The sequence below is a fragment of the Nothobranchius furzeri genome, chromosome 7, assembly GCF_043380555.1.
Source record: "Nothobranchius furzeri strain GRZ-AD chromosome 7, NfurGRZ-RIMD1, whole genome shotgun sequence".
In the NCBI taxonomy this organism is placed as follows: domain Eukaryota; kingdom Metazoa; phylum Chordata; class Actinopteri; order Cyprinodontiformes; family Nothobranchiidae; genus Nothobranchius; species Nothobranchius furzeri.
In genome coordinates, this window is record NC_091747.1 from 42,079,828 (window position 1) to 42,106,549 (window position 26,722).

At 42.4% G+C, this 26,722-nt stretch overlaps 1 protein-coding gene across 2 annotated transcripts; it reads right to left on the reverse strand.

Moving 5' to 3' along the window:
- Nucleotides 1–11,862: 11,862 nt before the first annotated feature.
- LOC107382701 (rho family-interacting cell polarization regulator 1) lies at nucleotides 11,863–25,700 on the reverse strand. Of its 2 annotated transcripts, none has more exons than XM_015954955.3 (22): nucleotides 25,528–25,700; nucleotides 23,251–23,465; nucleotides 23,100–23,178; nucleotides 22,995–23,018; nucleotides 22,857–22,910; nucleotides 22,502–22,651; nucleotides 22,343–22,406; nucleotides 22,101–22,144; nucleotides 21,704–21,829; nucleotides 21,472–21,620; nucleotides 20,648–20,753; nucleotides 18,864–18,959; nucleotides 18,507–18,713; nucleotides 18,210–18,346; nucleotides 17,475–17,553; nucleotides 17,231–17,366; nucleotides 16,837–16,986; nucleotides 16,595–16,750; nucleotides 15,903–16,099; nucleotides 13,373–13,456; nucleotides 12,941–13,031; nucleotides 11,863–12,674 (listed from the first exon to the last, which is right to left on the reverse strand). In XM_015954955.3, exons 2-22 carry the CDS (start codon nucleotides 23,334–23,336, stop codon nucleotides 12,586–12,588), a joined length of 2,304 nt encoding a protein of 767 aa, XP_015810441.3. In that variant the 5' UTR covers nucleotides 23,337–23,465; nucleotides 25,528–25,700; the 3' UTR covers nucleotides 11,863–12,585. The 2 variants fall into 2 exon arrangements, with proteins under 2 accessions (XP_015810441.3, XP_054607269.2); XM_054751294.2 differs by lacking the exon at nucleotides 25,528–25,700 and adding an exon at nucleotides 25,393–25,440.
- Nucleotides 25,701–26,722: the final 1,022 nt, after the last annotated feature.

Below are 26,722 nucleotides of genomic sequence, written 5' to 3' on the forward strand. Positions count from 1 at the left end.
CTCCACCATCAGGATTATTATTTATAAGTCGATGGTCAGGACGACTGCCACTGTCAGGACGGGAAATGCACGGGATACATTACAAAATAAAACGGCAAACGTACTTACGCCTGTAATTGATAGATTTTACGTAATATTTTATACTGAAACCTATCAATTATTTCTCTGTAGTTCATATGTAGTTGTCATTTAACATACTTACGGTTGTAATCAGAGGCGGTTTTACCATTAGGCATAGGTAGGCGGCCGCCTGGGGCCCCCTTGTGTTGGGGGGCCCCCCTAGCCCTGATCGCCGGCACCCCTCTGTTAATGCCACAATATTCTTATTACCAACCTGTCGCCGCAGACGGGATTGGACATGCGCACTTCTCATTACCATAATTCCTGAACCGTTCAAGATATCATTAAAATTCTAAAAGTGCTGAAAAGATTAAAAATGGGGCTTTTCGTGCATATACAATACATTACGGTAGCCACCGGGATTCCCTGTCTTGAGCGCAACGAATCACAACACAGATTCAGAGATGTGCTGAGTTTGTCATCCAAAATGCTCCGTTTTATAACTTTTGAATGGCTGATCAGATTTAAATAATTCCAACGGTTCGTAAAAGTACATAAAAGCAGCTTTCCAACGATCTATAGCATGAAGCAATCAGAGTTAGGGGAAATATCGCTACGAGGGGAAATCCTGCTGTACAGCCTGATTGAAATGAAGCGCAGCGCCGCGGTGAAAGCGGATCACGGAACGGGGAAGCTAATCAGCATAAAAACCAGCATGAAATTATGGAAATGCCTCAAAGAAAATCAACACGATCTATTAGGTGTCCCAGAAGGCTTATATCTGAAGTCAGTGACCACGAAGAATGACAGATCTCCGGTGAACCAGGGTATGAATGTTTGTTCAGTCTTTATTTTTTTATTTGAACAACCCTCAACTATTTGCTAATTGTAAGATTCAGCATCATTCCAGCATTATTCATCTTTTTACCATAAATAATTATTTTTGCTAGAACTAAAGTTTTTGGTATAGCAGCGCATGGTGTGCCAGAGAAGCACCCCATGGCAGTGTGAGGTGTGCAGCACTCTGCCTGCAGCTGGAGAGAAACTGCTTCAAGGTCTACCAAATCAAATAAAAACGTCTGAAAGTTTACAAAATTAAATGGTCCTAAAAACTGCTAAAAATACCAAGGTTCACACTTTTTTAAGAATAGATGCATTACAGTTAAAAGTTTAAATTGTTTGCCCAGTAATTTTGAAATTCCTGTTCAGTAATAAATGTAAAAAATTCAAATCCGTTTTTTGCTTTTTTTTTCACGTTTAAGCTGATTTTTTAAAGGCTTTAATGGAAATAAATTCTAAATACAAACCATACACTGAAAGCTGAGAAAAAAGGAGAGAGTTACACACACTTTGCGCTTTTTATTACAATTTTACAGCCATAAGATTAAAAAAACACCAGGCGGCCCTGTTATAATTATGGTCATAAGAGGGTTATTAAGATGGCGATGCACAAACTGGAAGTGACTGGTAGTCATTCCACTCCAATCCAATTGGTGGCGGTAATGCACCAAATGGTTGTTTGCCAAGTGCCATAAGACCACAAATAAGAAGAAGAAAAGAGGCAGGGGCATCCGTAACAAACCCAAAGCGATAGTCAAAACATTAAGCATGAAATGGAGTTATCCTAGTGGCTCCAATAAGAGAAAGAAGCAGCTTGCTTCATAAAAGCTTTTATTTTCATTTCTGAAAGTGACGTCGTTTTTCGATGTAAACATCAAAAGGAAGCAGAAAGGAAAGACAATGGAAAATGTTTCAAGGGAGGAAAACATAGACCAAAATGGAAAATAGAAAAAAAAATAACTAAGGCTAAAGCACAGGAGCGCTGACAGGAAGAAGAAAGCAGAGCAAATATTGAAAGCACTCAAAGGGAGAGAAAAACAGGAAAAAAGAGGAGGACTAATAAGAAGGGAAAATAACTCATGTCAGAAGAGGGGAGAGTTTCGCAAATCCAGTTAAAGGTCAGATTGTCGAAAATTTAGTGTAAGGGGCCCCATGTCTGTGTTCGCCTTGGGCCCCCAAATTGCTAAATCCGCCCCTGGTTGTAATTTTTCAAAATGATTTAACGAGTGGCCGGGATAGGTTTCAACCATGGTTTCAACATAAAACGCTAACATAACATCATATTTCTAAATAAAATCCCAAATGCTGTTTTGGTTGAATCGCTCTCCTCAGAAACGCATTCATTTTTTAATATTATGTCTTAGATTATGACAGAATATATCATAATGACCACGCTGTGCAACAGTAAAGGAAAACACACATTGTGTGGTGTAGACTCCTCTGCAGTCTCCGCTCTCCCTTGAACTCAGTCCTAAAGCACACTTCATCATTCTCTCACAGCTCTCATACATGTTCTGCACTTCTCAAACATTCTTCACAGGCACGCCAGACCTCATTATTCAACTCAACTCCTTTCTGCACCAGGTCACCTCTAAATCTACAAAAACACAATGCAGCTCCACCTGAGCCTCTGTGTATTTCTCTATCAGAATCCTTAAAGCAAAAACTACAGCTGTAGTACTCCTTTTTTTTAATAAAACTGTTTTTCTGCTCACAAACACTCACTTCTGACCAAAACTTAGCTTCCATCACTGTTTACCAAAACTTCATTGAATGACAGTTTATTCCACTGTAGTTGCCACAATTCTAATTACGTCTCTCTTGTCCTGAAAAATCAGCACCACACTTTTCTTTAATTCTTCAGGCATCTTCTCACTCGTCAGATCTCTTTGAACCTAGTCAAAAACTCTGCCACCACCTTGGCACTTCCATACCTCCATGTATACGTCATCAAGACCAACTGCTTACGCTCTGTTACCTCTTGCTTCACCATACGCTGCAGCTCCCTATACTCCTGTCTACTCTATGTCCTCTCAGTGTTTAGCTTCTCTGTACATGCTCATGGACTTTTTATTCCACCACCAAATCTCCTTACTTATTTTACTTTAGGCAGCTGCAACTGTCCAGTCATCTGGGAGCACCTCCTGGTTGCCAAGTCTCAGACTCCTCCCTGAAAACATCACAACATTCTTATCTCGGCTCTGATCACCTGGTCCTCTGCTCTGCCTTTGTTCTTTACATCTTCCTCAGCATCACTTTCATGCTACACCCTCACCAACTTACTGAGAAGTTCAGTCATCACAGACAGGCTTGGAGATCTGTTGCTACTCCACATCAAGAGGACCCTTACCCTAACCCTCACTTTGTAAAGCCCCTTCCACAACCTTACTGGATGCCCATGGTGGTGGACATTACAAGCAACAAGTGCAAGCAAAACAATGTAAAACAGCCATAAAAACAAAACCTAATAAAAGGCCACATTACACGCAGGACAATGAAACCACACTACATCTGCTGCTGGAATGCCACGACATAAACATTTGTCTTCAATTGTAACTTCAAAACCAGCAGAGACGGTGTCTGGTGCACGGTTAAAGGGAATTCATTCCACATTTCCATCAGATCAGTCGTCTCTAAAGCTGCTCCGTCTCTGGCTGAGATCCAACTTTTAGACGATGAAAGTGATTAAAACAATACAACGTTTTATTGAGCGTTTATTCAAAATAAAATTCACTTTATTCTGAAAAATTGGTTTATTATTACCGTAGATCAAATTGTTCTAGTCTGTTTAAATGTTTTATAAAACCAAATACTTAACAAAACTAAAAATAGTGCTTCTTTACTTTAAAAGCTATGTGATTTGGTTAGAACACATACAGATTGTGTTTATTTAAAACATTAATAAATGATTGCAGATTTGAACCTAAACTTTAAATTTGTTGTTCACAACAAAAACAGGGAGACAGAATATATGAGAAACTAAAAGTTCATCCTGATCCAGTCAGAGTGTCACTGCACACAAACTGCTGCTGCTTCAGCCTCTGATGATCATCAGGAGGACAGTTTGATGGATGAGGACCATTGTCTCTAAACATCTGAAGGCTGTCAATATCATCTATACCTGTAGACATGAACACAACAGCAGTCATCTTCACAACGACACAAACACATGAACACAACAAGCTTCTGGCTGATCTGATTGGCTGATTGTTGTCTCTGCCTTTGTGTCCAATCATGAAGCCTGTTTCCATTGTCCTCACAGCTTCACTGAGGAAAGCAGCCAGTGAAAAGCTGCAGGTTTACTGGAAACACTGGATATTTGCTTTGATACTAATTGGGTTTAGTTCAATCCTGCTGACAGCAGCCTGGACCCACTCCAACCATCAACTGACCTCACAGTCTCCAGTTTGTAGTCTGGACTCTTCACAAGATCCAGCAGCTGCTGCACATCTGGATCCTGCAGGTTGTTATAACTCAGGTCCAGGTATGTCAGATGGCAGGGGTTGGACATCAGAGCTGAGCCCAGAGAAGAACAGCTGATCCGTGACAAACTGCAGCTCCACAACCTGAATAAAGAATAAAGATGAGCTGAAGCCAACAGGACGCAGGTTAAAACAGTCAAACAGAACAAGTTAAAGAGCTCTCATTAACATTAATGACAACATGCTGCTGCTGCAATAAAGACGTGGTGACTTCAGCTCAAACTCCGTCAGCTTCATCAATACAAACTCATGTTGTGGAGACAAATGAGGTAAAGCTTTAAGTCTCTTACAAGAGTATTTCTCTCATCCAATGGCACCATCTAGTGGCTGACAAGCATATCACAAGTCCGTCGCTGTTTTTTTTAAGACCACAACTTCACGTTTCTTGTACATAAACGTGCTTCTGCAGCTGACAAACAGAGCTAAAACACGTTGTTTTACAAGTATTGTTCACATGTCATGTTGTGCTCTCATATATTTATATTTTAAATACTTTCTTGACCGTGAAAAGTTCATCAACTGCATCAGCCGAGGTATTCAAGCATCTAAGCGGTAGTCCATTGGTTAGTTCTGGTGAGCACTCAGTTTCCGGAGCTCTGCAGGGCAGGGGGCGTGGTTAGCAAAAAAGAAAAAAAAAGAAGACATTGCTTACCGCAGTACATGATAAGATAATCGCTTTTACGGATTTATAACCATACATCATTTCTGAAAGTAGAAAACTCTGGAAAGCTACTTTAAGTAGGGAAATCTGAAAGTGATGGAGAGCAAGAGGATGAGGTAGTAGGAGGGGGCCGAGGGACAGAAGCAGGGTGATCAACGTATACTGGACACAAAAGCTAAGAAAAATACCCACACAAGGGTAGAGAGGGGTGAGGGAGAAAATATGCACCCCTAAACAAAAGTACAAATTTCAGACATTAACAACAAAAACAGAGAAAGCATTGAGTCGGTGGACCTTAAACCCAGATCCATGGTTCCAGGTCAGGGATAGGTTAGAAGGGGGGCAGAGCTACTGTCTGTATTCATTTTTTGGGGAGTTTTAAGATTTTCAGCCAAGGCCGAACAGAGGAGTCAAATTCAGATAACATTAATTGTTTTGGAACAGGCCAGAGATAACGTTTCCTCCATGCCTTTTAGTCGTTTCTGGTCTCAGAGGTATCCTGTCAGCCAAATAATGGGGTTTAGTTCCTTCCATGCTGTGCAGTAGCATTCTCCATCATGGAATCCACACATCAGGTTGTCCAGTAATCGGAAGGTCGCAGATTCGATCCCGGTTCCATCCAGAGAGAGAATGCTGCTGTTGTGTCCTTGGGCAAGACACTTAACACGCCTTGCATGCTGATGGTGGTGGTCTGAGGGACCGGTGGTGATAGTGTTCGACAGGCCTTTTTCAGTGTGCCCCAGGGCAGCTGTGGCGACATTGTAGCTCACCCTCACCAGCATGTGAATGTGTGTGTGATTGGGTGAATGACTGATGGTGTTGTGAAGCCTTCTCCAATTAGCAGAAATCCAGCAACCATAAATCCAAAAATCCAAGTCTTCTGCATCCTCCAAGGAAAACAATGAACGACACATAATATTCCACTCCTACCAGGAATCCAAACTGTATCCCACCAGGTGCATTCCATCTGGGCATGTGGGAGTTCACTTGTCCATTCTGAATGTTGAAAAAAAAAAAATAATAATAAAATAAATGCATTCAAAGTCCAGCTTACCAATTCCACGGTTTTAACATTTCCAGAGAGAATACAAAGAATCACTCTGAGACAAAGAGCCTTGGGATGATACGGGGCAGGAAAGAAAAGAAAAGAAAAGAAAAAAGTGTCTGATCACCCTTAATGAGACTTAAGAGTTTTCAGGACATCTTGTGACACACACTGCTGCTTTCCAGGTCATGACCTCGGCTCCAGCAGAGCCAGAGCAGAACAGGATGGGTGTGGGTCAGAAGAACACACACTTTTGGGGCGAGGGAGAATACCGAGTGAAGTTCTGTGTTTGGAGACTTTTTCCTCTCATGAAGTCTTTGGATGAACTTTGGATTTGGCTGACCTGCGTAACAGGAGCAAGAAATTTGGAATTCCTTTAAAGATTCTGAGGGTTTTGGAACAAAAAAGTCAAATGAAAGACAGAAAAAATAATCACCAGCACTGAGCAGAAGGATCCAGTTGGCTGTGAACAATCCTCAACCCACCTTAAAGCCACTACTGGCGCTGACTGCAGCCCCATAACCATCAGAGACAGAAGTGCTTAAAAAATGTCTTCAAAGACCTTGTCTCCTTGAACGTCACAGAACTGACCATTTGGACATTTGCAAAAGAGAGCCAAACTTGAGACACTCAAAAGTGAAGGAAAGTTTTATTCTCTGATGAGAAGAAATTTAATCTAGGTGGTCCAGATGTTCCATCATTACTGGCATGCCAAGCAGATCCCACCTGAGATATTTTCTAGTACGTGCCACATTGGAGGAAGCACCATAATGTTCTGGGGTGCTTTTTCCTTCAGTGAAACTGTGGAGCTTCAGGGGGTGCAGGGGCATGAAACGTGCGCTGGCTTTGTCCAGTAGGCTTGGGCGGTATTACCGTATACAGCTGGTGTAAAAAAAAAAATACTAACGTGTCAGTTCCAATACCATCATAAAAAATAAAAACTGTGTAGTTTTACTTAAATAATTTCAAATGTCTTGTCTAAAATTTAAAGAAGCTATATAAAGTTTACGAATGCAATGTCATCACGTGACTCAAGAGAGACGGGGAGAAAAATGACAGCTCACACACCAGCTGACTTGGTGTCTAAAAACAAAACTTCTGCAGTTTGGGAGTATTTCTGGTTCTGAGCAAACAATAAAGGAGAGCCGGTAAGCACTGAGGATGTAATTTGTGCAAATATAAGATCACCATGAAAGATGCATGCCCCGCCACCACAGGAGGGAGTCGGAGCTGAAATAGACTTCTGACTGGAGCCTGTCGTTATTAGAGACGACACACTTTTCTGCTGGAAATATGCTGCCAACCTTCCCCAGATGTCACGACTAACACCAAAGTACCTGTGTGTCTTCAACAAGCTCATTTGAGTGGATTTTCAGCAGTCGGTCCACAATGTCCTATGTCAGAAAAGGTATACATGCTGGTTTTTCAGGCGAAACATCTGTTTATAAGCTGTGTTGTTTTACATTTATTAATATTTTGTATGTTATGTTGTTCAGTTTCTGAATGGTGAAGGTCCAAACCAACAGTTTGGTAATTCCACTTAAGGCTTACGCCATCATTTTTAAATTAGTCCCGATAACACCGTAAATCTTGGTAAAATGAGGAGGAAGTTAGACGGTATTAGAATTTGGATACCGCTGTAACGTGATGAAGGAGCTATTCCACCGACGGTTATTTACCCTCTCTCCCCAGATGCCTCTGACACAGAACTAATCTGCATGAGGCTGCCTCACGGTCATGCATTTGCTTCTAAACTGCTTTCTTTCCAGCTCAAGAGAAGAATGAAGACAAAGGGCTCTTTCCTTTTAATAAATCAAAGAACTCTATTTTTAATAAAGCTAATCAAACAAAGTGTTAGTCAATAATAAGATGCTGACCAATCTGTGAAATAACAATGTTATGATTAGTAAGCTTTAATAAGTAATATGACTTTAATCTAGCTGCATTAGACATGCTGACTACTCGTAATGTAAACGCACGACACATTGCTGTTACTCATCCAATCAGAACCTTCCTTTCTGAAGCGTGGCATAGTCTCTGTGGTGTTTATAAATCTGCCAACTTTGATTCGACCATAAATCAAAACATCCAGATTAATAAAACCAGTCCCCACGCCATCTTAGTTCAGTTCTCTGAGTTCTCTTCAGTTCACCGCAGTTCACCGCATTCTAAGAGAAGTATCAGACCGGCCACCCGGACTTCCTTTTTAAGCAAAGAACCAACAAGCTGGATAAAATCTGTTGCATTTTACCAACCAAGCAACGGTTCCTTTCAGAATAAAAGCTGAACTCACTGACCCTCTGGGTCCATCTGACGCTGTCAACCAACTGTCGCTTTTTACCTGTAGACAATCCGAAGACTAGTCTGTCGTACTGCTGATGATGTTTCATCAGCTCCGGTACCAAAGGGGGGTCCGAAGACCTGGCACTCTGGATCTGTACGGAGGTCTCATCCTGAAGGGTGTGTGTAGAGCGACAATATGGCATCTTATGTGTTTATGAATCTCTGATCATAGCTTAAGAGCAAAACATCACAAACATCATTCAGACTTGCTTCTCCGGATACAAGGGTTCTGTTTACAAACATCACTCACACAAACACCATTCATCTCACGTCTCATTCACACCAAGATCCATCCATTCACTTAGAATTTAGAGTTAGTCTTGTTTAAAATTGTTTAGAAATAAATCTTCTTAAACATTTTAAAGGTGACTCTCTCTTCTGCTGTCTCTCAGTTAATATGAAGTGTTACATAATCCCTGCAATAAAAAGTTCCAATCTTCTGGTTAAAAGTACCCAAAGGTCCGTAAGATTGATTTCATATTAACTGTGGAATCTTATGTCTTATGGTTCCTTAAATAGATGTAAATTAACCCTTTACATAATGGCGAGCCAGCCAGGAGATTGGAGCCTAATTTTCAGATTTTGCGGCAAGCATCCCTAATGACTGAAGACCCTCGTCAGTGTGGTAACCACTGGGTTTTTCAATGCTACAGGACACTATGGTTGAAAAGAAAATGGGGTGTGTTGTATGTGTAGTAGGGAATGTTAATCGCTGTGTGTGGTGGGTAAATGGAAAAGGCATGCGGAACTATTTTGTATGTAATAGTGTAAATGGGACATTTGACTGTAGATTATAGAGAATTTCATGATTTAACGCAAACGATATCATTTTTTTGATTTTTGAACAAATGGGACAAGGGGCAGGAAATTTTAAAAAAGCTCATGCTTCTTCCTGCTCCCTTTGGACATAATTAAATTTTATTTTGTTTTGTTATCATGTTATGATAAAAATGTTGAAATATGTTTAAACATGTTCAAATAAAATATGTCATCATCATCATCTACTCCATGGTAGAACAACATAAACCCTTCTCCCAACCTTCTAGCCTTGCTACCTTTCCACCTGGTCTCCTGATCATCCAACCTTCTCTGCACCACGTCCATCAGCTCTCTAGCTTCTTCTGTCTTGCCTTACTTCCTCTCTCTCTTTTCCTACAAATATGTCATCTTCATTTCCTTCATCAGCCAACAATAGTCCAGTTTCCACCAGCACCCTGTAGGTCAACAGCACCAGTGGCGGTCATTGTTAAACCCCCGCGGGCAGCGTTTGGCTGTGGCTGTCTGGGTGCTTCTCGTGCCTCCTCTTGGTGCCAGGTGGTGGTACCCGGACTGCTGCTCCCGGTGCAGCTGGCTCCTTTGATGGCATTTCCGTTTTCTTTGTGCCTACCACATCTGCAGTCAGCCAGCAGGCCTTGAGGGTGTGAGGAGGGAGATACAGAAGGGATCTTGGATGTTAATCTGTGTGGGGAGGGTTGCTGTGTGGTTGTTTTTAATATTGTAAAGCACTTTGAGCTGCACTTGTTGTATGAAAAGCGCTTCATAAACAAATTGTATTTATTTGATTTGATTTAAACTTGACCTCGACCAAACCTGTTTGCCATCAGTTATTGATTTGTCTGTTTTACGTCTGCACTTCCCACCAGGTGAAGCTGTTGAAGCTTTCTGTGAAACAACTTTGCCCTCAGGTGTTTGAGTTTAATTAGTTAACAGATTGAAAAAATATGTAGTTTATCTTGAACAATAGTGTCAGAGGGTTTAAATGGGTTTATATTATTATGGACCAGAATAAAACTAATGTGTTTCATAAAGGAATGCTCTGTGACAGTATGTTATGTCGCCTTTTCATGAATTTGTTTTATTCTGAAACAATTTTTCTACACCTGTGGGTAATATTCACAGAGCCCAAACAAAAAGCAGAGACATTCAGGATACAATAAAACTCAACTCTAATCAAATTTCCTCTGTTTAAAATATAAAATAGTTATATATAGAATACGAAACTCGTCTGACATGTAGCTGAGTTTTACACACATAAATACAATAAAATAAAACACCTGTAAACAGAAGGAGAATCTTTAATTTCATTTTTATCTTCAACCCAAAGGAGGGGTTGGCAACCCTCTGAGGCCTTAATTAAACTTTAGACGATGTGAAAAAGTCTCTTTACCTGTAATCAGGGCTTAATTTGAGCCGGATCTTGCCGGAACAAGATCCTCTTATTTTGAAAGGACCGTTCTGGCAACTGTCTGCTAGGATCCGGCAACTCACCGACCAACTTGTGCTATTGACCCTTTGCAAGTGACGTCACGCCACTCATGGGACCGCCCTGTTCGCCATGATGGATGGCATAAAGACCATTTACACACGTTGAAACTCTGGTGAAGCTAGTCAAAACAAGCCCTTTTTAGCCTTCATCACTTTTATCTAGTTAGTTTCACAGTAAAATGGTAACAACTTGCTATGTGGCTGGCTGCACTAACAGACAAGGATGTAAAGTCAACTCCATCCATCCATTTTCTGAACCCGCTTGTCCACATGGGGTCGCGGGGGGGGGGGGGGGGGGGGGAAGTCAACTCGTTTTATTTTATTTTTTTCAAATAACGTTGCTTGAGACTGAGGATGGAGATGAACTGCAGCGATCAATCAAACGGACTAGCAGCCCTCAGGTTTACAGCGAACGTTTATTTATTTCATGACGAAGACAGGAACAGGGACAAATGTGATGCGTTCTTCTGATGGATGGATATTTCACCATGGATTACACGCGGTACCGTCCACTGTAGTGAAATGTGAGATAATTTATTACAATATTGCTCCAATGTAGGATTACGTGTGTTAAAATTACGTTATTTGGTACGAGCATCGCTGTTGAGAGAGATCTTGTCTCACCCCGGTGTGAGAGCAGCAGCTGAACACGGGGTGACACCACCAGCAACAAAAACTAGTAGGGATCCGGACATTTTTTAAATCAGCGTCGGTGAAAAGTGAAACACTGTTTATAACATGTTATAAATCCGTTCGGGGTGAATTTAGGCAAAGTAGGCAGCTTGTTTACATCGGTGAACAGCTGCAGAGAGAACTTAAGGATTCTCCGGGGATTATTTTGAGCTGAGAGGCACAGAGCTCTGATCGTTGATGCACTCCAGACAGATGCGTCGATCCTGAGCACGGCCAGTAACATTATCAAAGTGTTACCACCTCAAAGACAAATTTAACACGCGATTGTTCATGTCGGCTCATATCCTTTTATGATTTCTGTCTTTTATTTGTACCTGATGCGTTTCGCTGCTGTGGAGCGGAGCGCATCACCTGTTTCGTCCTCCGGTGACTTCACCTCAGCGGTGCGGTCTGCGCGCGGCGCGCACTCCGCTACTTCTGCGGTCGGTAGATCTTTTTGATCTGCAGTTCAAAGGTAGCTCATGCGGTGAAAATATATGAAGCCAGGTAGCAGTTTTTATTTAGGATTGAGAGGAGATGCAGGATGACAATAGAGCAGTGATGATAATGAAGTAGGGGAACAGTAAAGATGCAAAAATTACTATTGTTAGAAGAAATGCGTACTAACTTTGAAAGTGTGGGCGCATTTTTTAATTGTCAAAAACTCCAGCGAACCAACTGGACCCCCCCCCCCCCCCCCCCCCCCCGTTCGTGTTCTGGCATCTGTTTTGCCTTTAGTGAACTTTGGTCTGACGTGATGGGGGAGCGCGATTTGATGGTACACCGTACACCTGTAACGTTTGATTTACAAATCAAGCATTGCCTGTAATCCTGTCATTTATTTAGCCATTTACAAAACAATTAATCTAGTTGTAACAATAAGCAGATAAGGCTCTTTGCTGAATGACTTAGCTTCACCCAGACTAAAAGTGATCTGCAAAGTGATGCAAGGTGAGGGTGTAGCTTTTGCCTTTTGTGAGACTGAAGTTCAGCCTTCATCTCAGGCTTTTATAAAACACGTAATCCCATTATCAATCGATTTCAGAGCTCAGTCTATTATCAGTTCTCCTCCACTGTGTTTTCTCCGTCAGCCCTCTGTTAGTGCAGATGGATTGTGTTTGTTCTGGAGCTGTTCTTCCAGGAGGACGAGGAGCAGCAGAAGCTCTGGATCCATCATGTTAAATAGGAGCAAACGCTTGTTGTTTGCTGCTGGACGCCTAAACTCGCCAATAATCCTCAGGTAAAGCGTCTGCTGATTGTTCCTGAGACATCTCGGTGTCTCTGAGGGCCATGACTCCTTCCTCACCTGTTCCACACATTCAACACAAGAACAAAGAATGGGGAAAGAGAGATTTAATGTTATTTAATCTTACTTGAAACATCATTTAAACCAAACTGAATCCTGTAGATGACAGCGATGATTATTTTTTTTATTTTGTTTTGATGATTCTGTTTGTGAGTGGAGGACACTTTGCTGCAGCCGTGCTATAACATCAGCAATTCTCACTTCCCTTATATCTTATGACCAGCCCAACAAACAGGACTTGCTGATCTCATAATGGCTGACATTACCCAGCTTCAGGAGAGTTTCTGTGGCAGCTTGTTGAACTTCTTGTTTGTCCATCTGACAAAGATACACCAGCTGATCGATGCTTTCAGTCGCCTGAGGAGAAAAATAAAAATAAAGTAAAGAAGCTGCTGTTAGAAAAAAGTTTAATTGTTTACCAGAGATACAAATACAGGAGCTGCTTCTACCAGGTATGTGTTCATTGAGATTATAATTAAATGTTTTATAAGACTAGATTTAAACACAAATTCTAATCAGTAAACACACCTAGAGAACAATATTGATAATCACTTTGACCTCCTATTTAAAAGGTACGACACAAGTTTGAAGCTGGGTGGAGGTAAAGATGGGAAAGCTCAGCCATGAACAGGAACAATAATTCTAAATAAACTTTTTCTTTTCCCCAGGATGGAAAATCCCATAATAGTGTTTCTTACCATGAGATATCCTAAAGCTTTACATCCACAAACTCTGACTTCCACGTTATCATCCTCTAACATCTCCATACAGTGAACCAGAACCTGAGGATGAAAGTAGAGTTAGAATCACAACATCAGTTCATCACATATTCATCCATCAACCATCCATAGCCTACATACGATCATACAACCATCCATCCATCACTTATCAATCCACCCATCTACTCATCCATTCAAAACACACGCACGCACGCACGCACGCACGCACGCACACACACACACGCACACACACACACGCACACACACACACACACACACACACACACACACACACACACACACACACACACACACACACACACACACACACACACACACACACACACGGTCTGTGTCTCCCTCATGTGTCTCCTTGTGTGCTCCACTCTAAGAATCCCCTTATGTGTCTCTTTGTGTTCCTCATGTGTCCCCTGGTCTTCAGCCCTCCAGATTATCCCTCCTAGGTCCTGTGTTCCTTTGGTCTCCCCCAGTCACCCCTCTGCAGTTTTTTTCTATAGGTTCAGCTTTTCATTTTATTTGTCTCTTTAGTGTGTTTCATTCCCCACTGGTTGTTGTAGTTTTCCTTCCCCCTTAGAATATTAGTTATTTTTCTGGCTCTTCCTGTCTTTAGGGTTTTTACTCTTAGGTCATGTTAGTTTCCTCTCCCTGATTAGTTAATTGCTTTCACTTGGTTTTTCTCCCCACACACCTGCAGCCTATCTGCCTCCCATCATGCCCCAGTGTATTTAACCCTGTCTGCGTCTGTTTGTTGTTGGGTCATTGTTCTTGTCCCCTCCCCCTCCCGATTTTGGTTTTTTGATTCTCTAGGTTTTTGTTATTTTTCCACCCTGTTGTCATCTGGAATTTCTTCATCTTTGGGTCCTAACCTCCTCCTGGCTCCTAACGTGACATACAAACATACATATGACCATCCATCCATTAATTCATCTCCCATCCATCCATCCATCCATCCATCCATCCACCATTCTTTCTCCAGCTCAACCAGGGCAAAACTGAAGTTTTGCCCTGGTTGAGCCTAAGGCCTAGTCCACACGTTTTGCCCTGGTTGAGCCGTCATCGGTCCTGAGGCCCAGAGAGAGAAACTTTTACCTAGACTACAATCAGTGTCTTTTTAATCCATCACTACAAGTGAAGAATCTGGGTGTTATTTTCGACTCTGAGCTGACTTTTATCCCCCACATTAAACACATCACAAAAATAGGTTTTTACCATCTTAAGAATATCGCCAGAGTCCGCCCCATTCTCTCTCGGGCCAATGCAGAGACGCTAGTGCATGCTTTTATAACCATTAGAATTGATTACTGCAATGGCCTGCTTTCTGGTCTTCCCAAAAAGAGCATCTCAGGTTTACAACTTTTACAAAACTCAGCAGCACGTGTCCCGATGAAGACCAGGAAGTGGGAGCACATCACTCCGGTTTTAAAATCACTGCACTGGCTCCCCGTATGTTTCAGGATCGATTTTAAGGTTCTTTTAATGGTTTTTAAGTGTCTTAATGGTCTTGGGCCTTCTTATCTTTCAGAAATGCTTTTACTATATAAACCCTTGCGGTCTCTACGCTCCTCTGGCAGCCGTCTCCTAGTTATCCCTAAAGTTAAGACTCACATCCACGGTGAGGCGTCCTTCAAGTCCTACGGCCCTCGTCTTTGGAACGGGCTGCCGGAGGACCTCAGGGCCGAAGGGAACGTCCAGGCTTTAAAGAATAGGCTCAAGACCCACCTTTTTAGCTTAGCTTTTAACTGATTACTATTTATCTAGTCTGTTTAACTGAATCGTCTGTCATATTTGTTTATTTATATATATACATATTTATCTCTTTTAATTCATTTTATCATTTTATTTACATCTTATTGTTTTCTTTTACTATCTTTATAATCACTTTTTATCAGTTACTTTTCATCCATATTAGCTTTTGTTATTTTTCATGTTATATATTTTAATCCTCCAGTGTTTCCTCTGCGGAGCCCTCCGCCTTGGGGCCGGTGGTTGGCGGCGGAGGCCAGGGCGCTCCTCGGGTAGTGGTGGGGGTTGCTGCCCTCCCCCACTGGGCGTCATGGGCCGGTGTCTTGGCTGCTGCCGTAGATCTGTTGCTGTCAGGGCAGATGGCTCTGCTGATGATGTGTTGTTCATTACCTGACCCATCTGAACTCAGCCTATTGTTTCCTCTGTTGTTCGTGTGTGAGTGTGAGTGTGTGTGTGTGTGTGTGTCGACTTTGGAAGTTGGGTGCGGGAGGGGAACCGTAATTGTCAATTGTTTTATACTTGGGGAGGGGGGCTGGGATGGGAATGTGGGATCTATGGGGCCATTTTAATCTGTGAAGCACTTTGAGTTGCATTTTTTGTATGAAAAGTGCTATATAAATAAAGTTGATTTGATTTGATTTGATTCATCCATCCATCCATCCATGCATACATACATACATATGACCATCCATCCATTCATTCAGCACCCATTCATCCATCCATCTATCCATCATCCATCCATCACCTGGTCTCTCTGTCTGGGCTCAGCAGCCAGGATTCTCAGAACGGAGCTGGCAGCAGCCGACACTTTTACTCGTGGATCGTCCAGTAAATTGGCCACAGCTTGAACTCCTTCCCTCTTCAGGCTGCACTCAGTAGGAGAGTGCAGCACACTTAAGACCACATCCTCGTCCCCTGAAGACAAGTTCTGCAGCAGCCACACTGATGGAAGTTTATCAACTATTAGTGTTATTTTACAAAGGTTCTCTGTATTCCTTTCACATAACTCCACTGTGTGTTTAAATTCCTAAAAGGGGGGGAGAAATGAATCCTGGCATTCCAAATCCAATTGTAATCCTGTTCACAGCTAAGGGAAATCCTAATCAGACATTGAGAGGTGACCTGCAACAGAAACCATTAATCCACTCATTTTTCCACATCAGGTGAGTGAACTGGTAAACATTAAAGCTAAATAAAAATTTAAAATGATTCGTGAGGGTTTCTGTCTGCATCGTCTCCAGGCCTCTTCTCAATCTTGGAGCGCTCCAGGAGTTAGATCACTAATTGTTCCTGTGAATGCTTCTTTAAACACCTTCTTCTTGGATTTTTCACTTCGATGCACTTCCTGATTTTAATTTTGCTACTTAATATTTAGGTGCACCATAGAGTCCAACACTTGCTTTTAGTGCGTTTATTCCTGTTTCCATGCAGGCATACCTTCCTCTGCCACCTCGATGAGGTGCGTCTCCATGTCACTGATGCCATTAGACCCCAGGTAATTCCACAGCTGGAATATTGTCATCATCAGTCCATCAGTGTCGTCTTGCTGTGAAAGCCTTTGCTCCAGAATCCGCTCAGCCAGGCACAGGACAACTAGACAAACGTGTGTAGGAGTGTTAGTAGAACAAGCACACAATCATGCACCTGGAAAACACACACACACACACACAGTTTTGTACCTGGGTTGGTTCTTTCACTCAGCACACTGGAGTAGACTGTGGACAAGGTTGTCAAAAAGCTATCAGCAGAGACGGCGTACACGCTGTCGTGTCCCACACACTGCTTCCATAGTGACTCGGCTCCATGACACTGAGCCAGCTCTGGTATCACTGTGAGAGAAGAGCTGCTATATGAGCTCATTTGTTTTAAAAAGGCCGCATGATGTGACTGCATCGGTTATTCTAGCAGCTGGTTTAGGGTCGTCACGGGTCTCATCCTCACAATGCTTTGGGTTCAATGTTACTTTGGTTCACAGCTGGTTTCACATTAGATTTATAAATAAAACTGACATTATTTTTCCCATAAATGTTTCATAGTTTTGTAGGAAAATAAGAAAAAGGTTCTAGAACAGACCTTCAGTAGGTTGTCTGGGTCTGCGGGGGTCGTCCTCAGTGATTAAACAGATGGTTTTTAAAACACGAGCCTCTCTCAGAAGTTTGTCGATGGCGTACGTCTCTTTACACCTCAGAGGACCCGACACACCCAGGTGCTGCACACATAATGTCACTTTACACCAACCAGGATCATCCACCAACAATCAGACACTTAATCTATAATCTGAAGGACAGGAAGTGGTTTATTTATGCAGTAATCCTACCATCAGCTGTGCTCCACAGTTGTTCAGGTGAACAAGCAGGCAGCAGTCCAGAGTGGTGCAGCCTGTGGTGAGGTGAGGTCTGTAGGTAGATGTGGTGAGAATCTTTTATTAGTAAATACATTCAATAACTTATCAATTCCTAAATATATTCATATCAGGCATCCCTGGACTGCAGCTGATTAGTTTTCATGTCTCAAAGTGATTTAGAAAAAATGGGAATCGCTGAAGCATCTCTCAGGTCCCACATTGTCCCTTTTTCTGTAAAGATGTTAGACACCACTTATGTGTTTTAAATACATTTGCTCACTTTAAAAGTTTCCAAGTCTGCATTACTGAAAAGTAAAATGAACACAATGCTGGACTAATTATGTTTCATAGTAGAGCACACATCGAGAGGAGCCAGTTGAGGTGGCTCGGGCATCTGGTCAGGATGCCTCCAGGACGTCTCCTTGGTGAGGTTGTCCGGGCATGTCCAACTGGTAAAAGGCCTAAAGGAAGACCCAGGACATGCTGGAGGGTCTCTCACCTGGCCAGGGAACGCTTTGGGATTCCCCTGGAAGAGCTGGCCCAAGTGGTTGGGGAGAGGGAAGTCTGAGCCTCTCATCTTAGACTACTGCCCCTGTGACCCGACTCCGGATAAGTGGAAGAAAATGGATGGATGGATGGATGGATGGATGGATGGATGGATGGATGGATGGATGGATGGATGGAGAGCACACATTTGTCCACACTCACCTGCCATTTGTGGGCCTCGTGCAGCTTGTCCTATTGTTTACACCGTCTGATGCACCAAGGAAGTCGAAGCTGCTTAGAGCTCTTTCCACGGAGCTGTCCGCGCTGTCCATGCTGCGTGACTGCCTGTGGCTGCAGCCCTGCTCAGACACACAGAACCATATAATCAGGTATAAGTCAGGAATCCTACATGTTTTCATCTGCACCAGGAAATACGTTTTATAAAGACCAGCTGTGTCCCCTTCTCAGCTTTAACCTGAAACCAACAACTGTCTTGTAATAAATTAATTAACGCCTTACCTTTAGTGAGCTCTGCAGCAGTCTGAGTTCATGCTCCAGTTTTTGTAAATCACAGAATTGTTTATATTCCTCCAGAGCGGAAATCAGAATTTCCAGAGTGTCCTCCAGGTCGCTGTCCACCAGGCCAGACTCACCGTATTCTGAGGGCGGGTTAAATGCATAACCTGCTGCTCCCACAGGTGGATCTGCTTGCTCATAGACCGACTCCTGTTTTGTTCATAGAGTAAAATAAAACACTGGTTCATTTTTAGGAAACTTGATTATTTTCCTCAACAAGTGAATAAAAAAATCCACTTGATTTATTGAAGCATGAGAAAGTCTGATTGCAGACTTAAATTAAAACGTTTCACATTCTACCTTCTGAGGTCGGTGCCTCTTTTTTTCCGGTAAAGGAGGTGGAAGGTCGAGGTCCGGTACTTCATATAAATCATCATCAATTGGGGTGTCGAGACTCTAAAAGAGAATATTTATGCAGACAGGATGAGTTCTACCTGACTCGAGTCCTTGCTGCAACAAGTCACCTCAAAATTCCAGAAGCGGTTGATTAAACCAGCTGGGATTAAAATGAGGCATGAAGACAAACAACCTCACTATGGTGCGGTATGGGGGCCAAAATTAAGACTACTGCCCAGCAGCAGGAGGCTATATAAATTCTGAAGCAAACTACCGACCTGATTAATGATAAGCTGGTGCCGGTAACTGAGAGGCTGGCGCTGCTTACTGAGAAATAGCACCTTTACCGGCGTTACTAATAGATACGCTAGGGACTAGCAGCCCTCGGCTGGTCATTGACTGGTTCAAACACTCCCTCTGCTGTCTATTAGCATGGATAGGCTAGCGTTAGCCTGGACGGGCTGGTGTTAGCATTGGAGAGGCTAGCCATCAACGTGCCTAGGCATGCCACTAGCTGGATTTCCTACCCCCTTGACGGACCATTAGCATGGATAGGCTTGCATTAGCATCGGAGAGGCTAGCCATCAACGTGTCTAGGCATGCCACTAGCTGGATTTCCTACCCCCTTGACGGACCATTAGCATGGCTTGCATTAGCATCGGAGAGGCCTAGGCTGGCCACTAGCTGACTAGTGACTCTCCGAGACACGCTAATGGCTAGCCTCTCCTACGCTAATGCCAGCCTATCCATGCTTAAGGTCCGTCAAGGGCATAGGAAATCCAGCTAGTGGCATGCCAAGGCACGCTAATGGCTAGCCTCTCCGATGCTAACGACAGCCTATCCATGCTAATGGTCCATCGAGGAGGTAGGAAATCCAGCTAGTGGCCAGCCTAGGCACGCTAATGGCAAGCCTCTCCAATGCCAACACCAGCCCGTCCAGGCTAACGCTAGCCTATCCATGTAATAGACAGCAGAGGGAGTGTGTGAACCAGTCAATGACCAGCCGAGGGATGCTAGTCCCTAGCGTATCTATTAGTAATGCCGGTAAAGGTGCTACTCCTCAGTAAGCAGCGCCAGCCTCTCAGTTACCAGTGCCAGTGTATCATTAATCAGATCAGTAGTTTGCTTCGGAATTTATATAGCCTCCTGCTGCTGGGCAGTAGTCTTAATTTTGGCCCCCATACCGCGCCATACCTCTCTACCTTTTGAGTCACAAGTATCTTATGAGCTTAAATGCATCTTTGTGCTGGATGACTTCTGGCCGACCAGTTTATGTAAAACCGTCATCATGGATGAGTTTCATATCAGACACAGCTGCAGGTCCGGCTCTCACTGACCTGCATCAGTCTGCAGCAGAGGTTGGATGGAAGTGAAACCTCAGCTCTACTTTTGCTAAAATCTGGATTATTGATCTGAGGTTTGATCAAACACGTTAACGAGTCCACGAGTGGAGGTCGGTCTCTGGCATAATGAATCAGACAAGTGTTCATAAACCTTACAGACATTTTTAAATCTTCATAGACTTTATAATAAATAACATGATCATGGGCTGTTGTGTTTGATCTCCAGGAGTTTTATGTTGATCTTATCAGACAGGAAGCTGCTGCAAGTCAGACATTGCCTCAAAAGGCTGAAGAAGCAGGAATAAATAAATGTTGAACAGCAGCAGATGTTTTAAATTTATCTTTGAAGCAGCTTCAGCTTTCTAAGGTTTCACGCAGGTGTTACATAAAAATGGACAAACTCACATGGTTTTCATTTTGAGGCAGAGTTGGGGAGGAACTTAGGGCTAGAGTTGATATTTGGGAATTCTCCACATCTGTGAAGGAACCTGAGGAATCTTTGGGAACTGGACTATGGAGACATAAAAAATAAGTGTCACGTTGAGAGCAGGAGGTCTGGACCCAAAATGCAGAAATCCAGAACACACAGGCAGGAGCAGATTGAAAAAAGTAAAATCCTTTATTTAGGAAGATAACCAAATATCCAAAGGGGTGGAGGCCAAAACCTAATAACTAAACTCAGGCAAAAAACCAAAAGCTCACTTAATGAGACCTAGAGACAAGCAGGGCGGGACAAACCAACATAAGACAATGGACCGACAAACACAGAAGGACAAGACAGGGTTTTAAACACAGAGGGAGGTGATCAGGGGAACAGGTGACAGGTGTGAGTAGTGAGAGCTGGAGGGAAGGCAGGTGTGGTCAATAATCTAAATGGTGGCGAGAAACAAGCAGGAGGGCAGATAAACCTATACAACACAGATAACTACACTTAAAGACTGAGGGCAGATATAAACAACTAATAACTAGAGGGATGAGGAGAACTAATATAAAATCAAGTGGGGACAGCAGGGAGTGATTAGGAGGACACCAGAGGGAAGGCTAGAGAGGGCTGAGGAGAGCCTGGTGGAACCAATTAACTGAATGGGAATGAAGGAGCTTGGCAGGGGAACAAAGGGGGACAGAACATGACAATAAACAGTTGTCTTCTTGAATGGTTAAAGAAAAGCTGACTTAACAAATTCTGCAAAGCTCCTTTCTTAAGTCCATCAGTAGAAGAATCTACTTACTACCAGGTGACCTCCAGGACCATCTTGATGGTGCCCGGGTCATTAACGTCTACAGCAACCTTCTGAGGCAGAGGAGCAAACAGGTCCTTGGTCTCACAGACGATGTTTCCTACAACCACGTGATGGGCTAAGCTCTTCAGCTCTGTCACCTGCAACCACAGGTCAGGGTGTGTTCAGTGACCACGGCTAAACACAGACACCGGTCCATCTGGTTACCAGAAAGGAAACAAACCTTTACACAAAGAAACTCGCCAATGAACGGAAAGACCGCCACCTTTCCGTTGTCCCAGACTTGATTATTATTTGCTTCTATACTTCCATGCAGCTTCCATCGCTGTCGGCCATACTTCATTAAGATCTGAAGGGAGTCCAGGAAAATCTTAATGAACAAAAATATCTTTCTGAATCGTGCAAAATCACACATGAAGGATTGTGACGGCACACTGAAGTACTTCCAAGCCGCACAGACCTACTAAACATAGATTTCCTTTAACAAGCCACATTGTTTTGTATGAAGATTTGAAAAAAAAAAAGAGCTCAATATTATTAAATTAGTAGAAAACAAAGTGACAGATGCAAGTGGAAAGGGTCTTTTGACAGAAACAGGAAAAAAGAAGATGGAGACAAACCTCGTACTGGTCTCCTGCACACAGCCTGGCAAATCCAGCCAGACCTGAAAAACCAGTAAGAACAGGTGAAGTCATCTAAATGTAAACTCCACAAGGAGCTGCTAGAAAACACCCCCACCTCCAGATAAAGTCTAGCTAATATTTCTGAGTTGTTGAAGAGGGTTTCATCCAAACCCGCTCAGCTTTCCTGCTCAGACTCTTGAATGTGAAGTCTATAAGGACTAATAATCCACCATTCTTACCTTTCATCTTGATGTTGAACTGTCCCAGCTGACTCTGTAGTGTATTCTCCAACGCACACATTCTCTACAGAGAATCATGGAGGGACATGTTGCTTTACTCTGATTTAGTCTGGTTTCCCACAAGTTTCCCAGTATTCTTCATTGATGGATCAGTCTCACCTCAGAGTACTCCTTATAATCCTTATTTGCCTTCACAAATCTCTCTTTGGTTTCTTTGCCTCCTGAAGCGGATTTGTTTTCCTTCATCAGCTTGGTGGCTTCATCTCTCAGTCTCCTCTGCTGGCAGTAGCCTTCATAAATCCCCTTAACCTGAGAAAAAGGATAAAAACTTCATAATTTATGTTGTTTTGTGTGTTTTATAGTTTTTTTTATTTCATGCCAGTCATGCTTTATTACTCATCTGCACCTGTATGACTCACGCCTCACTGGTTTCCTTCTAGTTTTTGTTTGTGGCTTGTTTTCGTTATTGAACCTGTTACATCGCACCTTGTGCCACGAGGATGGAGGCCCTTACCTTGTTGAGGTGAACCTCCAGACTTCTTATGTTATTCTCAATCACCTTAACTTGCTGTGAGAGTAAAGCAGAGTCAGAGCCCTTCATTCTGGTCTGATTCAACAGTTTCACAAACATGAAGAAATCACAGCAGCTCACCTGGTCAAATTCATAAAGGAAACCCTGGGAAGAAAAAAAAACCCACCATGATGTCATCAGACCAGTTATCTGTGATTGACAGTTTTACCTCAGAGCCCAACGTACCAGTCTGGAATTCCTTTTGGATTCTTGGATTTCTCTGTTTAAGTTATCCAGGTCTGTCCTATGAACATGCAGGTAAGACCTGGGAACACACACACAGGTTAATATAAAGGATAAGATGAGTTGCCCTCTGCATACCGACAGGTCTACTTACTCGAGGCCTTTCTTTAAGGCCTCATAGACTTGATCTACTCTCTCTGGTTGAGGAACTTTAGGAGCTACGGCGGACCTGCTGGGCATCTTGACCTTCCCTCTGGTTCTGGTTAAGCGCCTCGTGATTTTTATCTTGAGAGGCGCTATATAAAAGATATTTTCTTCTTTTCTTCTTCTTCTTCTGCTGAGACAGGATTATTCAGCACTGTCAGATTCCTGCAATTAGAGATACTGCTAAATATTCCAACGTTACATAACAAATGAAACCCTCCTGAGATGTCTAAAGTGATTTAAAAAAACATAAAGAATGATGTTTTAGTTTTGTTCAGTGGAGATGCTTTTAAGACAGTTAACTTTTATTCCTTTATCTCTTTATAACCTTCTTATTCATCAGTATGATCTGTTTGCATTGCACTCATTTTGGTAAACGTGCACAGATTGTCCTGCTGTAAATTCTCAATGTTGTTGATGTAGATCGACATTCTCTAACATTTCTACATTCAGATTTTTACTAAAATGCCCACTTTTACCTATTTTTAGGAGAGCAAATAAAAAATTAATCATAAAACAAGTTTTGTATTTTTAATAACAGTTTTGAAGCCCACCAAGACTATTAACTTGACAGTTTTGGTCTTTGTCTTGAAAGGTTTTGAACACTCCTGCTGTAAACCTCTAGATTTGTTAAAGGAGAAGAAATCTGCTTTTTTGGTCATCTTGTTTCCACTAGAAGTCACACCATGAATATTTTCCTTCAGGTAACGTGCAAATTACAAAGTCGCCAGAGGGCTGAGGGCTGCATTCCACTTCTACTGAAACTGCACTTATCTGTAAGCCTCCAGAAGGAATGCAGCCCCTCATTAATGGGCTCGACACACGGGAGGCGACTTCGCCTCTCCTCCATTCATTTTCAATGAGACATGCGTGACAAAGCGATAATCGCGGGTCTCCCTCCTACCAAGCGAAACGCGAAATCGTGCATGTGAAATTTTGCGCTTGTGCACGTGTCATGCACAGGCGACCCAGCGACGCGATTCCAGAAAGTTGAAACATTTTAAACTTTTCATCGCTGTCGCTCGGACGAGGACCAATCAACGGAGGTTTCATTCACTGACCAATGACTGGACAGGATGCTCCGCATACCTCCGAGCAAACATGGAGGAGAAGTTGATTATTATTATGTTTTATAGTAAAATCACATGTAAGATTTCACATAACTCCAGCAGCACCTTGTGAAACATCATATCTATCGCTTTATTAACTCTGAACCGCTTAAATAACCTTAATTCCCTCCAACCTGACACAGCCAAACAAAATCAACGAAAGTTTCAATTTCGCCATGGAACAGAACGCGTAGACGGCTTTGCCGTTGGCCGCAAAGCGGATCGTCTCCCGTGTGTCAGGTAATAAAAGCGACAGCGACAAATTTCGCTGATCGCGATCGTTTGTCGCCTCCCGTGTGTTGAGCCCATAAGACACCTGTTCCTTCCCTAGTTCATCAGCTCAAACGATTTAATATAAAATAGACTTACACTAGTTTAAATGTATTTTAAATATACAGTTTGTGATAAACAATGATTATCCTGTAGCTCTTTCAGTCTGGAAACACATTGTTTTGGTAAGAATGACAAGCTAACGGCTAGTACAAGTAGGGTCAAGTATAAAGAGGAATGTTGCAGTCTTTAAGCAGTTTCGGCCTCATATGTTGCATAGTTGGTCACACAAGCATGGAATAAACATTCATAACGTGATCTGTTTAGCAATATGCTGTTAATCTGCCAGAGTTGTGTTGATATTCCTGCTGGAAGTGTTCCAGGACGCACCAGATGTGTTACAGATGTGCTACAGCTAGCTGCTGACCAAAGACTTCTAAATAAATAATAAAACAAATTAACATCAATGTAAAATATTATAAAAAGATATTATATAAATTTCTATAAAATATTTTAGATTGGTTTAAGATGCCATAAACCACCCTGCTCAGCCTAGCTGTTAGCTCATCAATCTGGTCAAAATTATTTTTTTCTAAACAAATTCTTATACAATGTTATCTAAAATAGGTAAACCATCACTTGTTCTAATATTTTCCACAAAACAACAATTGAAAAGATTTGAACAGCATGAAAAGAATCAAGAACCCGTTCACCTGTTTCTCTGCATCTTCATGCTTTTAAACTCAGACACTGAAGCAGATAACAAATACAGATAATTCCTATTTTCTATTCACACTAAGGTCTTATGAGCAAAAAGATGAGAAAGTAAACGGTTTAATCAAACTCACCTGAAGCATCTGTGTACAAACACCAAAGTGTTAACTGCCAGTGACGAAATTAAGTTTAAGGGAATAAGACAAGAGGCAGGGCATGCAGGAAGAACGGGAAGGAAGATATGACAAGCTGAGCGAGCTTTTTCCTGGCACCTGACGACACGGCGGCTTGTTGCAGTGTTGGTTACACACTCCAGCTAGAAATGCTGCAGAACAGGAACCTGCATGAGTGTGAGTGATATGGGTCCCCACACACATTCCTGCATTTTCTGTGTGTGTTGTTTTTGAGACTGGTGTAAGAAAAGCTTCTCTGTATTCATAAATCAGCTGATTAATGTGTTCACAATGAACAAACTAATAATAAATTACAGAGCCCAATGTGAGAGGTTTGGGTGGAGTGAAACTCCTTCTAGAATAAAGATTATTAGGATTAAAGGGGCTTTGCTGTCATTACGTCCTGAAATATTTTACCAGTTAAATTTATAGGAAAGAATATTTTCCTTTTTTTTTTTTTTTTTACCGTGTCCTGTCTGGCTGTGAATCAAACAGAATTGATGTCTGAATGCTGGTGACAAGCCTTATAGATTTACTCTCAGGTGGAGCATCAAAGCGTTTGCTTTTAATGTCACGCCTGATACTTAAAACTTTATTGTTATTGCTTTTGAATGCTTTGTAATTCCGACCAGACACGGAGATAGAGGTGAAAGAGAAAGGAAAAGACAAAAGGTGGGGGGGGGGGGGGGTCCACAAAAATAAACAATAATGAACCAGACCAGCAGAAATAGACTAAAAAAGAGCAAAAGAACAAAACAAATGGGACACAACAACAATACAACAAGAGCAAGCTATCACTGCGTCAACTTGATGAAGAAATATTAAATCAACATTGCTTAACTGAACAATCACACGATAATAAATCACAGTGCATTAAGTGCCCACCATAGTCTTAAGACCTGTGTTGAACGTGCCCAAGTCCATACTTTTGAAAGCACCATGTGAGCACCTGTGTGTGTACACGCACTTGCTTATGTAAGGTTTCTCTATAGGAGCATCCAATAGAGAGTGTGAGGGACCACAGATCTGCCGCCCAAAGATGCGTAGGAGACGGGGGGAGGGGGACGAAGATCTATATCATCAAAAGAAGTTCCAGGAGAGGGGAGGAGTCAAAGGCCCCACCTGACATAGACAGTCATACACAAACACAGTCACA

Bases quoted from the DNA above. Each gene is read 5' to 3' on its own strand.
- LOC107382701 (XM_015954955.3), bottom strand. From the start codon at position 23,336: ATGCCCAGCAGGTCCGCCGTAGCTCCTAAAGTTCCTCAACCAGAGAGA. The intron at 16,100-16,594 runs GTATGCCTGCAT...AACTTCCATCAG, and splicing joins CATCGAGGTGGCAGAGGAAG to TGTGGCTGCTGCAGAACTTG. The intron at 12,675-12,940 runs GTAATGTCAGCC...TGTGTGGAACAG, and splicing joins AGAAACTCTCCTGAAGCTGG to GTGAGGAAGGAGTCATGGCC.